We start from the raw sequence: 16,127 nt of genomic DNA on the forward strand, positions 1-16,127 counted from the left end.
CTGAGGACTGTCACTGTATGCCTCGCTCATGTGACTGGCATTCTGGGAGACCAATCCAGTCACATCATTAAACTTCAAACACTGTCAGTTTGCAGGTATTTGATAGTCCTTGGAGAATGAACAGGATGAGCAAAACACGCTGATCTGGTGTGCGTCTGTGACTCATCACTAACTAGGCACACCGTCACACAGCTTTACCAGCTGTGCAATTTGCGTCTTGTTCGAATCCACAGCAATGCAGTAGATGTTTCCATCTCTGAAGGAATTGCACTCACATTTATTAAGTTAAAAGATTATTTTTAATTGGGGGGAATAAAAAAAGTCACACCGAATGCAGTGTCTTATTAAAATGGGCGGAACCCCTCTCTCCACCCACGGCTGTACGGTGTGTCGTCCCAGGGCTGGGCTGGGGCGAACCGTTTTGGGGCGACAGGCTCTCGGTTGCCTGGAGGGTTGTAGTGGCGATTAAAGACTCTCTCGCCCCACTCGCGGCTCTCCCTCTCCCTCTCCCTCTCCCACTGCCTGCGCTGCTCCCTCTCGAAAGGCTCTCTCTGCCCCACAGGACGGCCATTACGCGCCTGGGCATCCCAGGGGGCCTCTCTGTATCGACCCATGCATTTTCGGCCTCCTTCAGACTGTGGGGCTGGAGCTGTCTTTCTGCTGTTGGCGTGGCCCCTGCGAACCCCAGGGGACCTGGAGCGGGACCGGCGCTCGCCACGGGAGCGCGATCTGGAGCGGGCGCTGTGGCTGCGTCCTCGGGCGACATCGGCCACCTGGGGGTCCTGCTGCCTGGAGGCAGGCGGGCTGGCCGGGCGCTGCACCTCCGGCCCTGGCTGTGTCGGCATCACCGCAGGCCCGTTAGTGATGATCTGAAAGGACAGCAAGTGTTCCTAATTCCCAATTTCTAATTCAGTGATTAAAACATGGGTGAGAGGCACCCAGTAACCAAACCATGGTGATATTGCATTCCTAAACCTGAGCCTCACATGAGACTTTGATATACTTGATTGACATACACTTTTACAGAAAACAACAGTAACAATGACAATGGACAGTGTATACACCTGGAGTGTGCTAACTGTTTGAAAAGCTATAATTCTGCTGCTCTGTGGGAATGCTTGGCAATATTCAGCCCTGAAACGCGTTGCCTGTCCAGTGTTTCTCCAGTAGGGTGGAGGGGCTGGTTTTAAGGAGGGCTAACACACAGAGTCTTGTCTAAGACAGAGAAAGATGTGAATAACAACCCAACTATAACTGCCCACGCAGTACAGGAAACCAAGAAAAGTCCTACCTTACGAAGGACCTGGTTCGCTTCCAGGGAATCGGGTGAAACGCCGAGCTTGTGGCAGGTCGGACACTCATGCTCGTCCGAGTCTATTAAACATGTCCTGATACCTGTACAGGAGACAAGTTTCCAGTATTACAAACAGAAACGCTACACAGTACGATCACTGTCAATCAGCTAAAGCACTCCTGCTGCTGAGTATTATCAGCTTCAAATACATCTGCAAACATTTCGTTTTCTTTGGTTCTTGGAAATCACAGGAAACAGAAATCCTCAAAGACACCGAGCACTTTGTGGATGACTCTGCTGCCCTGGTGTTGCTCCTCCAGCTGCACTTACACTCGTCGCAGTAATTGGTCCCACAGCAGGGGATGACCACAGCGTCCACCAGCAGCTCTTCACAGAGCAGGCACAGCAGCTCTGCTGGCACCGGGTCCCCCTCCGTGGGCGGCGACGACTGCTCCTGCACAAGGAAGGGGTGCTTCTCCTTCTTCCCAGTGGCATACGCCTCCCTGAGAAGACCAGCAGACCAGGAAAACCAAGACGCATGAGAGTCTGATTGTGGATTCAATTAACACAGCTTGAACTGATTGCGTTTAACTAATTAATTAACAAATTATAATGCTGGAAATCCGTGAGAAGGGGAATCGTAACCGTTTCATCTTCCAGGACAAAAGACATGTTTGTGCATTGCATAACTCAGGAGTAAGCTCTTATAAAAGCTGGTTTCCTCCAGAACAACGCATCTCCTCAATATGTGACACTATGTGCTCCGGCGGCTGACAGAGACTCGGCTCAGGGGAGCTCTCACAGTGACTCACATGGCAATGGTGGGAATGGCATACGAGCCCGTGCTGGTAAGCATGGCTCCCTTCACGCTGGAGTCGGACACCTCCACCAGGAAGCTGCGGGGAATGCCAGCGCTCTTCCGTATCCTGGGAAGAGGCTTGAAGTCTGGGTCCTGCAGACACACCGACAGTAAACAGCCTTACACAGTGTCCATGGGAAAGCACCAGAGAGACACAGCAGTGTGTCTATTGAGAACAAGTTTTAGCAAATGCACAGTGAACAGTTTCCACCTACCCCAATGGTTGGGCAGTTCCTGATGTAGTGCCCCTTCACCCCGCAGCGGAAGCACGTGTAGTTGGGAGGGGGTGTTCCCTCGGGATCCTTCACGTAACTAGTCAAACACACAACGTTCACAATAAGTTGACCACTTCGGCACAATTCAAATGCTTTGATTATTGAAAAAACTAAAACAAAACAGCTTCAAGACACGTAGAAACACTTACTGGATAGGATGGTACTGGTGCGTAGACTGAAACATCATGGCACTGATCTTATCTTCCTCTGACGCGTTTGCTTCAGTCAGATCGGAGATCTGTAGAATAGGCAATATCCAGTTAACCACTTATTCATAAACCAGGCAGACTGTTCACTTTATCAGAAGGACCTACAGATCACCTTGCTTTGAGTAAGTCCCATTGTGATCCAATCTAGTTTTAAGTAAAACCAGCTCTTGAGAACCTCAGCTGGACAAGTCTGACACAATGAATGACTGACAAGTCAAATGACCAGGAACTCTTTCTGTGGATTGAAAATGGATCTATAGAAACTCCGCAATAATCATTCAAATACAACAGGTCTACATTAATCAAGATTAGCAAACAAAATAAAAACACACAAAAAGATCATATACCTTGCAAAGCTGCGCCAGTGCATTAGAGGCTGGAGAATCATCAGCCTGTTTGTGGAAAATTAAAAAGACATTCAGGTTTAATTCTTTGATAAGAAACATTTAAAATAATGTGTAGTAATAATCCTTACATAAAATGTTAGACAATTGACAATTAATTCAAATGTATTATTATGGTTGCATTTTCATATTAAAGGACAAAAATTGTCTGTAAAGTCAATTTCCAATATGCCTCCCTCCTCAGTAACAGATTGACCATATTTTCTGCACTTTCAGAGGGTAATCTATCTATCTGTCTCTAGACACACACACACACACACACTGTATAAAGTGTATTATAAGTGCACACTTAAGTTACTAAACTATAGTTCATTACAAGTTGTGAGTTTTTTACGTACTGCTTTTGACGGTCCACTTGAAGGTTTGGAGTGATCACTGGAAAGCAAATTAAAAAGAAAAAACATTAACTTCAGCTGCTTTCTACCAGAGCCAGCTCCAGCTACTACCTTACTACTACCAGAGTCTACACATGTACTACAGGTGCATTGTGAGGATCGTATGAATGCTGTTCTGCAGACTGGTTTCAATCCTGGGCCGAGAGCAGAGTTGCAACAGAGTTGCCCTGGGTAAAGATGTCTGCTAAGAAATCAATAATAATGAGGACATTTGGTACCATCATACAGCCTTGGAAAGAGAATCACACTTACAGGACACAGGTGTTTCTAGTGGCCTTGACTCCCCAAACGGGAACTCGTCTGATAATGACTGATGAATTTCTGGGAATAAGGGCCCCATCATCAGTGTACTCTGAGAACAGAAATGAAACGAGGTGCTTAGTATTCTTTAATGTGCAGATATTCCGTTCTACAGCATAGATTTACAAAGAAACATCACGTGTGATAATTACAATATCTTTGATTTGACAGTGGTTTATTGAATCACAGATACTTTAGTTGCAACTGTTCAATTTCACTCAAACACTAAGCGGTGTTTAAACCTAGAGTACGCAACGCAGAACAGTCTAATACACCTGATGTGCCAACACTGCGGACCATTTTGACACTGTTCTTACAGAGCTAATGTCCCATTTCAAATGTGAACAGGCAGGACATGAGACTTGAGATCAACACAATGTACCGCATGTTACATGACTGTCAAGTCCTGAGTGGCTCCTTTAGGAAACATTATGTATTGAGAAGAATTTAGCTTATTGGACGAGACTGGACAAACAATATGGCTGCCCAGGACAGACGAGGTGAAAAGGACCAGGGTGGTCAGTAACTGAAGCAAGTGTGAAATGATCGTCCGTAGACAAAACAAATATTCAAGTAGGAAGCCAGGAAACAGCAGAGAGACAATCCAGTACACGATGATAAAGCCTCACCTTCTTCAGTCTGAGCATTGCTGACCTGCAGGCCACAACGCTTTGCCTTGAGCTTTTCGCGAGCCATGATCTGGCGCTTTAAATCGCTCAGCGTGATGTACAGGCCTTCAAACCTGACCATGTCATAGGTCAGTCTGGAAGAGAATTTATAATGCACACAGTGCATCTTGAAATCAGGTTGCACTATGTGTGTCCAATAAAGAAACAGAACCAAGCAAATGTACAATCAAGCAGATGTATTTGCTACAGGCCGGTGTTCGGGCCTGGGCTCTGCTCGGCCTCCCCAGGCCAGTGAGGCCTAACGGCCTCCCTCCTCTCTGCCAAACACAGACGCCTTCAAGAGTACGGACTCTGTGTGGCAGTAAAACTCTCCTTCACCCTCCGAAAGTCAATAAAGACAAACGAACGCCTATATATATAGATCACTCGCAAAAGTAAATCTCTCTCTCTCCTAGATCACCAACCGTCTCCAAACTCTCAAACCCACAAAATGGCAGCGCGTCGCTGCATTGTATGCGCCGGTTCTAATATCTGACGTCAGAATAGAATAGAATTCTGGAACGTCAGTAACTATTGACCACCCACGTTGTCTGGGTCAGGCTTATAAACAAATAAATAAACACATTTCTATTAGAAATCCTTTTCAAATGAACATGGTTGTAATTCATTTTAGATACAAAAGCACTGTATTCTTCCCACCCAGCCGGCTGCTCCACAGTCCTTCACTGCAGCCGCACTTCTTTAAACCAGGGCTGTCAAACTCACTGAGGTCGCATTGGACCAAATAGCACAGGCGGCCAGATCAGTTTTAAGCCTAATAAAATTACAGCGCAGTGTCCACTTTGGTTTGCGTTTTCTCAGTTATTACCATTCCTATATACATATTCATATTAAGCACAACACAATTTAGTTATATAACCTAAACGTTTTCAAATGAAAAGAGAAACCCGTCCCTATAACTTACTTTATTAAATATTACGTGTCGGGTTGTTCCAGAAAATATATCCTGAGACAATAAGCTTTAATAGAGTAAGAAATCGGCATTTTCATTCTGGATTTTACTTCCAGTATTAAAAGTGCCCATTAAATGTACAGTCGCAGCCTATATGTAGCCCTGATTGAAATAACTGGCAGAACTTATTCTTAATAAAAACGAATACATTTATAAATAGACAACAACACTGTGGGATCCATAACTGACTACAAATCCAGTGTTTTTCCTGGATAACCTCCACATAAACTCAATCAATTACAAATAAGTGTCGCTAAATACACGAATAACATCTATAACGTCGTGCGACATCATCTTGTATCTGCAGTGTCTTGTGTGAGATGCTGTCAATGGACCAGGCGGGTCTAAACATGGGAAATCAAGACACAAGACACACAACGGGACAGCAGCACTTTCATTCAAATCCCTCAGCAATGTCTCATATGAGACTCACATCATTAGTCCATAGTAGCTGCTGTGGGAAACTCAGTGATTGTATTTTTACTCACAGTATTCACAGTAGAGTAGCCGGTGTGTAGTGCGCACTGTAGCCGATACAACAGCGCAGTACCTACCTCAACACCGGGACCAGGGTTTGAGTTGCGTGTCGATTTTGACGATGTGTTCAGATGTGTGCGAGTTTGCTCTGGTCGAGGCTCATCATGGACAATGCTGCTCACAGATGTGAAGGTCTTAGAGGACAACATCTGCATCTGGCTTTGGCGCGCAATGGTGGCGCAATCCTATACCAGCCTCCGTGCGCCTGGCGGACAACACAGGAACTACACGCGTGTGATTGACAGCTCTGCGTTAACCTAACGCAGCTCCAGCACACTGCCTAGTGATGAAGAGAACTGTAGTATAACTAAGCATAATTTAATTTGATCTAGTTGTTTTTACCTTTAACCGTTTTGCTCCATAGAGAAGCCGCCAGTTCAGTGAATATGCCTATTTTGTAACCAAAAAAATAAATAGATAATGAGGATTATCTCATATTTGGTACCTCACGACTAAATCAGATTAAATCCAAATTTGACCCACCCTAAATGTTCAGTAAAGCAATCAATATTCATTGCAACGGACCCAAAGTTATTTGTACTAATCCCAAAATACACAAACTGAATGTATCTCATGAAATATGAATCTGACAGTTTCATTGGTACTTTTTACTGTTTTTTATATGACTAATACATTCGTTATTTATTTTAAATGTGATTCTTGAATGAAGACTTCAAACAGATCAATCAATCAAGCATGATATATTATGTTTCTCCATTGTGTAAATGCACTCATATTCAAGACATATATTTTCTTGTGGTTTTAATCATTTTACTATAGCTAGTAATATTAAATAATTTAAGAAATGAACAAGCATCCTTATGAATTGTGTCAAATCAGGATTACATTTACCATACTGCTCAACACGCCTCTCACTGCCCTTAAGACACTTTGCTGCGCCCCCCACAGTTCTGTCCTTGTGCCAGCTTCATAAAACTATACTAGACTATTCTAAACCATCAGACGAGTCTTCATCTGACAGATAGACTAGTCTACTGCAAGTTAGTTGTATATATGAAAAAAACTTTGCCTGAAAAGTTAGCCTCCTCACTCCCAGGCTACATTAGAATTGATGTCTTTCCATGGAATCTGCTGGGCTGAGATTCTTCTGCTGTGGAAATCAGCCCAGGCTGGGTAAGACGGTCCCGTCTCTGTTGTAGGTGTAATAACTCCATTTTGGGGGGTTTATTGGCATCTTCTACCTGTATTTTTTCTTATTAGGCTATTATTTCTCTGTGCAGCTGTGAATTGTGTTGCGTATATTTGTAACAAAGGCATGTCATTAAACTATATTATAAGTATATTATACAGATGGAGTGTGGGTGTATTGGTTGGGAATTGGCAGCATCTTAATGGTATTCTATCGTACAATATGGTATGACAGTGCAATGTGGTTTGATACCATTTACAATGCTAATTTAAAAATCCAACCATCGTTTACCATGACTGGGATGAATTCAGTCATTCAAGGGACTAGTAGACTTGGGATTGAATGTATCTGAAATGCTGTTCAGGCACTTATAAAATGGCATTCACCCCTCGTTCATCAAGGTGAGATCTTCTAATCTTCTAATCACCTTCTGATCTGATTGTCATCTTCTCCACCTTTGAAGGGGACATTTTAGAAGCGGTGGATCATGAACTTCTGAGTCTGAATTGAGGGTAATTGGTAGACGTGATCAAGCTCTCACATGACCAACAGGGGTGAAAGCCATTTTTAAAGTACTATTTCAAATGCATTGCAATCTAAGTCTGTTTGGCCAGCCTAAACTGAAGTATTGAAAGGGCTACACTGGAGAATCCAGTGGGTATAATCTACACTCATCTGCAAACCAGTGTGGATCAAGTTATAAATATTGTACGCACAGCTAGAGGAACTGGGGCTCTGTTGGCCAAGTGACAGACATGTGGACTCATACTGCTTCACTGCTGGGGGCTTCACTATACATTTTATTTCCCATCACTCTTTTATTTCATTATTAAAGGCTGCCTTTGCTTCAGGCACAGGCTCTGTTTTTGTGTGCACTGAAAGGTGCAGGTCTGTGAACAAAGCTCCGATGCCACGATATCATAGTATCGGCTTCTCATTCTGAATAACCCCATTCATTTAAGTGAAATTAATAAATGAGCTGTAATCACGGCGGGATCAGAAACAGTTTCCTCTGCAGTGAAGGAAATGAAATTGGACTGCTCTGTGGATAGATGTGTTAGCCGGCTATACTAAATACATTTCATCTGCCCTTTGCTTTACTTTGCAAGTGTCATTTAAGTAATTTGTATTTATTAGATTTTTTTTGCATTGTTATGTTTAATAATGATAACTCATGCTACCATATAAGTACTAATTAATTTAACATAACGTCTAGTATATTGTGTTTAAATAAGCATTCTGTAAATAAGGGCAACTATCTGCGTCTTGTATTTTTGTTCTGCTGGGCTTGTTTTTGTGAAGATTTTTAGGACCAATGTCAATTGGATAAATACAATATACACCATTTTTTATTGTTATTGCTGGTGCTGTGTGACAGACAGTTTCTTCTAATTTTATACTTTACATTAAAGGAAGTTGCTCTGCCTTTTCTCAATTTTACAGAGGCATTATATTTCTCAACATCAATATTAAAAAATATCAGAGTGTAACACTCAAGCCAACTTTAACTAATGAAATTCAAAATGCTTTATCCGTCTAAAGAAATAGGATTAAAAAGGAACAGTACAAGAGTATGGCAATACAGTTTTTAAGACACTGACTTTAATTTATTTCATATGACAAGTTTCTTTGAAAAAGCTGAGAACAATGAAAGCTATTGAGAACTAAAAATCAATATAAATGCCTGCAGATGATTTACTACCTAAATTAATAAAAACAGGATCTGACTTGCATGGACATTGGTGGATAAGAGGCTCCCTTTTGCTTATTTGCTCAGCATTCCCGGGACTTTGACTTTGGGGGGCCAGGACAGGCTTGGCTTTTAGTTTAGTGTTAATGTTTATTTTATTTTTATTTTTTTCAGGAATAGTTTTTACTGCCTGTCTAATGTTTGTCTTGATTCCTAGCGCAATTGCCCTGTATTGAAGGTCGTTTTAGTTTAGGGTCTTATTGTTAGTTATTGGACTTCGTGCCCTGCCCGGTAGCCAGTGGTAATTAATACACTATTAATTTTTCCAACTTCTAGTATTGACTCTGTGGTGTCTTGGGATATTTCCAAGGCCTGCTGGGAGAGGGGGGAATAGTGAGATAGTTATCCTCGCTTGAATAAAATGGGGGTGGCGTGGTACATGACGGTGGCAGTTGTTCCCCTTTTTGCCTTCACCACACACGTGTTCTGACTCTAAAGAGCAGACAGACCAAGAAACATGAATCTCCTCTAAAAACCAAAACTGCTTTTCAAATGCAGGGAAAACGCAAGGACTTGTGAAAGTGCCTTCATGTGGGCATGGTTTACTGATGAATTAATTCAATTTGATGCTGTAGCTTTGAACATCTCCTCAATCTTTGATTCTAAGTGGTATTGTTTGATGTAAATAAATCCTGCCTTAAAAGGGTCATTTAGCACATGCTCCATTACTAAGCTTTTGTATTTTTGCTTTTGGCAAGTATATACTAAGGTGAGGTCTAGTCTGCCTGTAATTTCTGTTTCAAACTCGGCTCACTAAGCCTTTGTGTGCCCTTCACTGTCTATAATTCCTGTAATTTGTGGTCTACGTTCAGTTTTTACCTTATATTTTCAAAGCCTGGTGGAAAACTTAAATATTCTCTCATTCCACAGAGAATACATATCTAAGCGATTTCCTCCACCCAGGTGATGCTGTTTTTCTCAGTCACAGAATCGGCAACATACTCTTTTAGATACGTTTTCTCAGCAGTATTTAGACTTCTCTGGATTTGCTCCTCTTTGTTCTCTGTAAGGCTTCTGCAGGCTTTGTTGTGCATGTGTAGTTTGAAAGGAAAGAAGTACAAGGAACCACCAGGAATCTGACTGCTGAAGAAAAATGATTGCAAGTTAAGATTCTGCAGTCGCTCTGATTTTTCACGGCCTTGGTTTTCCTTTTGAACAAGGAAGAAAGTTGGTCTGGGCTTGATTCATCTTCCCCTCAGAGACCCACACTGAAAGTATATCCGGAGAGAGACAAGAAGGGATCGCTCTGAGCCAGCCTGCAAGGTGTAGACCTCAAAATGGGCAGCTGATAAAAATGGAGCGAGTGGAAAGAGTCTTTCTTCAGTCACCTGCAGTTCTCTGCGCTCACAGATAGAAGGACATTTGCAATTTGAAAAAGAAAAGCAACCAACTTGAAAGGAAACCAATTCCAAATTCGGGAGAAACCGATTCTAGCGTGTTAATGTTGGCCCACTCTTCTTTCCACAGTATATTCATCATCTGTTTTTTGTGATCTCTGTGTCATTAGAAAAATAAATATTATTGACTGCCAACGTCCCAGATGACCTTTCAGCTCTTTAATATCATTCTAGAAATTAAACTTATTCAATTCAGTGGCCTTTTTTTTCTCCTGTAAACATCCATCTATCATCATCAGAGGGTTGTCCCTAAAAGTACCACAGTTTGCTGCTTTGCAAAGAAATATAATTATATGTAAAGAAAGTAATAATGTGGGCTTTTGATTAGAATACAATTAGCCAGAGCTAGTAAATAAACGGGCGCGTATCTTTCATGTGAACGACACAGAACAGCTCCAGTTGTTTTATTACATGCGCCCCGCTCTGTAATGTCTTTACCCTCAAGCAAAACCTGTTGTGGTGAATCTGTTTTTGAGAATAATTGCAAAGTCATTTAAATGCAATTTAAACTTAAATGTGTGGTGTCTAATTTTGTTAAGGCATGAGAAGTCATCAGAAAGAAAGCTACTCTTTTTTTCCCCCCAACCAAAGCCCAAATTCAATCAAAACTTCCACCCACTCGTCAGTCAGATAGTGACTTTCTGTTTGTTGGAAGCTCCTTGACTCTACCTGCTGCTTGTGTTTGATATTTGTGATTGGCAGGTGTACTGAACATCCCGTTTAAACTGGACCAGAGTTTCTTGTAGCATTGTAAAGATGTGCCTTGTGAACTCAGCAGACTTTTCCATCACATGCAAGCTTAGATATAGGAGAATTGATGGCCTACGACAGGCATAATTGAAATAATTAATTGAATAATAAGCCAAATCAGCTGTCATTTGCAAGTGTTTTCATTTGCTTATGAAAGGTATGTTGAAAACAAGAAGGAATCCAAACCCAGAAGGAACTGTTACCATTCCCTGGCACCGGCGGCAAATTGCTGTCATGATTTGAACTGCAGTATAAGGACAAATGCAAATAATAAGGGTTGATACACAGACAGAGGAGAGACAAAACAATCGTAAATCTTATCATTTTTTCACAATGGCACCGAGTAAGAAACAAATGTTTGAAGTTGCTCGTGCCTGAGGAATCAGAGTAATCACAGGTAACCTTTACTTTACTATTCTTTTTTTAAATATACATATTTGTGTTTGTAATGTATTTCATCACTACAGTCTACCTTATGTCTTGACAGTGGTAACCCTTGGAGATTTGAGGAATGATTACTGATACAAAAGCTTATTTATTTCATATCAGCATCAAAAGTCCCCAAATAAATCTTAAATTAAACTTAGAAGGAAATCAGTACAAACAAAGTCATAATTCAGTTCAACATTAGGTTCTTATTACTTGGAATGGGGCCCCTATTTAGACATGTTTGAAATACATTAACCTTTCAGAAATATGGCATATGCTAAAATGATCTTCTCTGGATTTCCCAATCCATTAGAAGAGGTTTAACAATTATAATATGTGTGTTTTATTATGAAAAAGAGAACATTCAACATTTATCCAGATCCCGAGTTTGGTTGCTCCTTTTGAAGCACAACCATTCCCCACCAGCCCCACATTACATTCTCGCAGTTTCAAACATAGGATTGGATAATTTCCTTCGCAAATACGGTCCCTATTGTGCTTATTGTGATTAGTGTGTCAGCAGTGCGTTCCCACTTCCATTTCAGCCAAAGCTGGTAATTAAATTACACATTTGCACTACACTGAAGCCTTTTAAGGTCAACACAGCTTTTGTCTTTGGCCTCCTGTCAATCGAACCTGGCCTTTGGGGAAGCTGAAAGTACATTAATAACGTGTAGTTCTGTTTGTGTAGTCGGGACTGTCATATCTAATTTCTGCAGTAAAAGAGACATAATAATAATAATTATTATTATAGTGCTGTGAATTCCTGATGCTGTATGCAAGTGCACTCTGTCTGATACCAGATTCAACATGCACAGCTAAAAACTGTAATTCATGTGTAAGTTACTTCAAGAAAACACTCTGTACTGGACAGAAAAGTTTTGAAAGAAAGATTTCATTCACTTGAACAGTTATCAAGGTGTGAGTGTGTCATTTCAGTGTAGTATAGTGCATAATGCAGGTAGCGCCTCCTACTGGTGATACCATGAAAACATACTCTCAGAGCAAGTAACCAATTTCCATTACACATTCTGTAGACTTCAGAGATAAATCAACTTACTTAACACCTTTAAAGCTTAAGTTTTGTGATGTGTCTCACACAGGCATAAGGTGTCACAATGTTTTGTTCTCTGAAGCACAACGCAGGAAGAAAACTGGGGCCTGGCCCGCCTATCAGGATAATCATGAGGATCAGCATCCATCAGTCCAGTCAATATTGTTCTGTAATGTGACCTTTAGCCTGGCTCCAAAATCCTGGATTTATAATGATTCACAGACAAGAGAGGCTTTTTTGGACATTACAATATTGTATAGAGACTAATTTATAGACTCATTTAAAAATAAAATACATTGATTTTATTGTAGTCTCAAGAACACAGGGATTAAAATAATACTTTAGGTTTCAGCTGTAGTGCCTCAATCTTGAAACTACTACTACTAATAATAATAATAATCATTTATACAGGGGTCTAACCACATAGACAATAACTCTTCTGTCCTCAGTACTATATTTCTCCTCTGCTTTTAAGTTAAGTTAATTGCTCTGAACCAGTGAGGCTAGTTAACAGTACATGTATAGAGATGTTGTTTCTCAGAACAGTCCTTATGGTACTGTCACTCTTTCAACTTTCCCCTTGTTGTTTTCTTGGTTTTCTTCTGTCTTTCTTTCTTGAAATTTGCATATACTTAATTGATAAAAGCTTTGTGACTCTCAAAGAGGCAAGGCCAAAGATAAACATCATAATGTAGCAATAAAATCAAGGCTTTTTAAGCCTTCCAGTGTATAATGTGAAGCAGGAAAGACGTGAAGCAGTCTGACCTGAAGGAAGGAAATGGTTTCATAATTGTTAGAATTGACACGCCGACTCTGACTGTAAATGTCAAAGCATGCAAACTGAACGTTATGGAAACAAATATAGTCTAGGCACAGGGCGTACCGTACCTTTCTTTGGAAAGCGAGAGGTTATTTTTAATAGATTCCTGAGTGAAGAAAATGCTGAAGCAATGAAAGAGAAAGTCAGTTGCATGTTTGATGCTAGAACAGTGCCAAGGAAATTAAACAGCTTGGCTCTCTTTTGGCACCTTGGTCAAATGAAGCACTCAATATTAATTCAGACTGTTTCTAGAAAATTGTAGAAATTTTTGCAATACACATATGGATTGATTGATTTATTAAAATGTTCCTGGGCCAATCATCTATGAGGTTGTTTGAAGGTCTATATTACTTGTCCTATAGTTATCTGTTAGTTTAAACGGCTCTATATTATAAATCTAACACTTGTGTGTGCTTGTGAATGAATGGAAAAAAATCGCTTTAAAACATGTTCACCCTATTATATGGCTCCCTCTAGAGGACAACGATGGTAGTTTGTAAAGATCCTGTATCTTCACACTCAGTCTAATATAATTGTACTTTACTCAACTTTACACTTTCTAAATACAGTGCAAGATCCTGAGGAAAGTACTCTAGGTGTGCTAGATTCAATCTGGGTGAGGAATTGAATCCCCTTAGTGTAGTGAGTGTAGTGGTAAAAGAGAAAGAAAAAAAAATCTTAGGATCTTTTTTCTTTTTTGGCATGCTATTTGGTGTCATTTAGTGACATCTAGTGATCAGATAGCAGAGAAGTATTTCATACTATTTTGAAAAGCCTATATTTAGGTGCATTTAGGCATTACTTGAGAGTAAATAAGTGTAACAAACACAATTACTTACCCTCTCTATTTATACTACTACTAATACTACTAATTATGATAATAATAATGAAACACATTTAACACCTGTACAAACCAAATATACAGTATATCTTCAGTACATTTGCATCTTTAAGTAAAGGTTTTGACCCTCAAATATATATATATATATATATATATATATATATATATATATATATATATATATATATGTATATATATATATATATATATATATATATATATATATATATATTTGCTATTTATCCATCTAAGAGGGAAAGTCATCACCACTGTGCTATCCAAGCCATTTCTCATGTTTATTAAACACATCAAATGCATTAGACAAAAAGCTTATAAATATATGTTCTGACTCAAAGAAACTTAATCTGTGTTTTAAGGGAAACATAACAACCATATCCATAATAATGATCAATTACTTATTATTAAGATGAGACATGTCTCTGTAAAGAAATAAAATAGACATACTTCAGTTCTTTTATTTGTCTCACAATAATGGACTTGCCTTTTCAGAATTTCAGAAATGATTGAAAATGTATTGCAAATGCATGACACATCCAAATTACTAGATCAATAAATCTAAACAAACAAACCAGCAAACAAAAAACACCCCCATACACACATACATACACACGGCAAACCTTCCCTGAGTGGCAGCTAACCAGTTACCAAGGATATAAACAGATCGACTTGTTTCCACAAACCTAAACTGATCGAGGTCATATGCAGAGGTCTGTAATGGAGCAGCATACTTTCCATTGGAGCTCATTTGCTTTGGTAAATTAATTTTGGAAAGCCCCTCTATCCTGTTTAAATGTCAGGATGAATTCCGTCTTCTGCACCCCGTGTCATTGTGCGCAGACAACAGGAATATCACTTGAGTAATGATAATGAAAGTCCACACTTTGACATTGTCTGGGTTCATTTACATGTCTAACTAAGGCAGAAAGTTGTCTTGCAATTTCAAGTAGTATAATTGGAAAATAATTCACAGGGCTGGCACTTTGTATTATTCACATTATTGCAGCACAGCATGCAACAGTTAAACCCTATGGAACTAGGGCAGAATTTACACACAATACACAGAATTGACAGCATTGAAAAACTCCTTTTCCCAACAGACAATATTACAGTGTCTGTATTCCTGCTAGTAAGCATTTATTGTGGTACTGATTTGTGAAAAATATCTCCTGTACCTGTTAGACCAGCAATTACAGGCAAGTTTAATAGAAAAATGCATTCTTATAATGTGGTATATAATTACACCTGGATAGTTAATTTGTATAATAATAATAATAATAATAATAATAATAATAATAATAATAATAATAATAATAATAATAATAAACAAAGAAACCTAGTTGTGTCTGTGGAATCAAATTATCTGATGATTTGGGTCTCTGTATCCTTTGAGTAAACAACTAATTTAAAGTAAAAATTAAAAAATATATAGCTGATGGTCTCTTTGATACCTCTGTGATTGGGGCAAATGTTTGGCCTCACAAATCTATGGTATGATGCCATTTTGAAGCGGAAGACTTCGAATCGCACCTATTGCCTTCCACTCACAAGATGGCAGTGGTTTACTGCCGTGTTGGCCCTACACCTTGTCACAAGAGGGCATAACTGTTTATGTTTATGTCATTTACAAACTGTCCCTTTGGGTTTGTACATGGTTCTCTTTCTTTGTGGTCATTTGCCCAGTCTTGGTTGTGACCTTTTGATGTGTAAATGTGCTAAATGTTGTGGGAAATTAATCAATAGGAACTTCATCAGGACTCTTCTCATATATTCTTTTTTTGTGTTTTCCAAATGCTATGCATGGTTCCAACATAAATAGATGCTCTCTCTCTAAACTCATGAAATCATCTGAAGAACTAAAAGTATAATATATAGAGTCCAGTTATTATTCTTGTGTATAGACTGTTAACAACACACAATGTTGTTTTATTGCTTGATTTGAACACAACCCCCTTTACACATTTCTTCCTATACATAATTGATTGTGATTGTAAATAAACAACA

At 39.7% G+C, this 16,127-nt stretch overlaps 1 protein-coding gene across 1 annotated transcript; it reads right to left on the reverse strand.

The window, feature by feature from the left end:
• Positions 1-344: 344 nt before the first annotated feature.
• LOC136753959 (E3 ubiquitin-protein ligase RBBP6-like) lies at positions 345-4,531 on the reverse strand. The gene is made up of 10 exons (XM_066710337.1): positions 4,366-4,531; positions 3,689-3,788; positions 3,380-3,416; positions 2,985-3,029; positions 2,578-2,666; positions 2,369-2,465; positions 2,107-2,246; positions 1,625-1,797; positions 1,277-1,395; positions 345-869 (listed from the first exon to the last, which is right to left on the reverse strand). Exons 1-10 carry the CDS (start codon positions 4,529-4,531, stop codon positions 345-347), a joined length of 1,491 nt encoding a protein of 496 aa, XP_066566434.1.
• Positions 4,532-16,127: the final 11,596 nt, after the last annotated feature.

Source organism: Amia ocellicauda, chromosome 7, assembly GCF_036373705.1.
Source record: "Amia ocellicauda isolate fAmiCal2 chromosome 7, fAmiCal2.hap1, whole genome shotgun sequence".
NCBI classification, from domain to species: domain Eukaryota; kingdom Metazoa; phylum Chordata; class Actinopteri; order Amiiformes; family Amiidae; genus Amia; species Amia ocellicauda.

Coding starts and splice junctions, on each gene's coding strand:
- LOC136753959 (XM_066710337.1), bottom strand. CDS start 4,531: ATGCACTGTGTGCATTATAAATTCTCTTCCAGACTGACCTATGACATG. Junction 3,789..4,365: donor CAATGCTCAGACTGAAGAAG/GTGAGGCTTTAT, acceptor TTCTGTTCTCAG/AGTACACTGATGATGGGGCC. Junction 2,247..2,368: donor GGAACTGCCCAACCATTGGG/GTAGGTGGAAAC, acceptor GTGTGTCTGCAG/GACCCAGACTTCAAGCCTCT.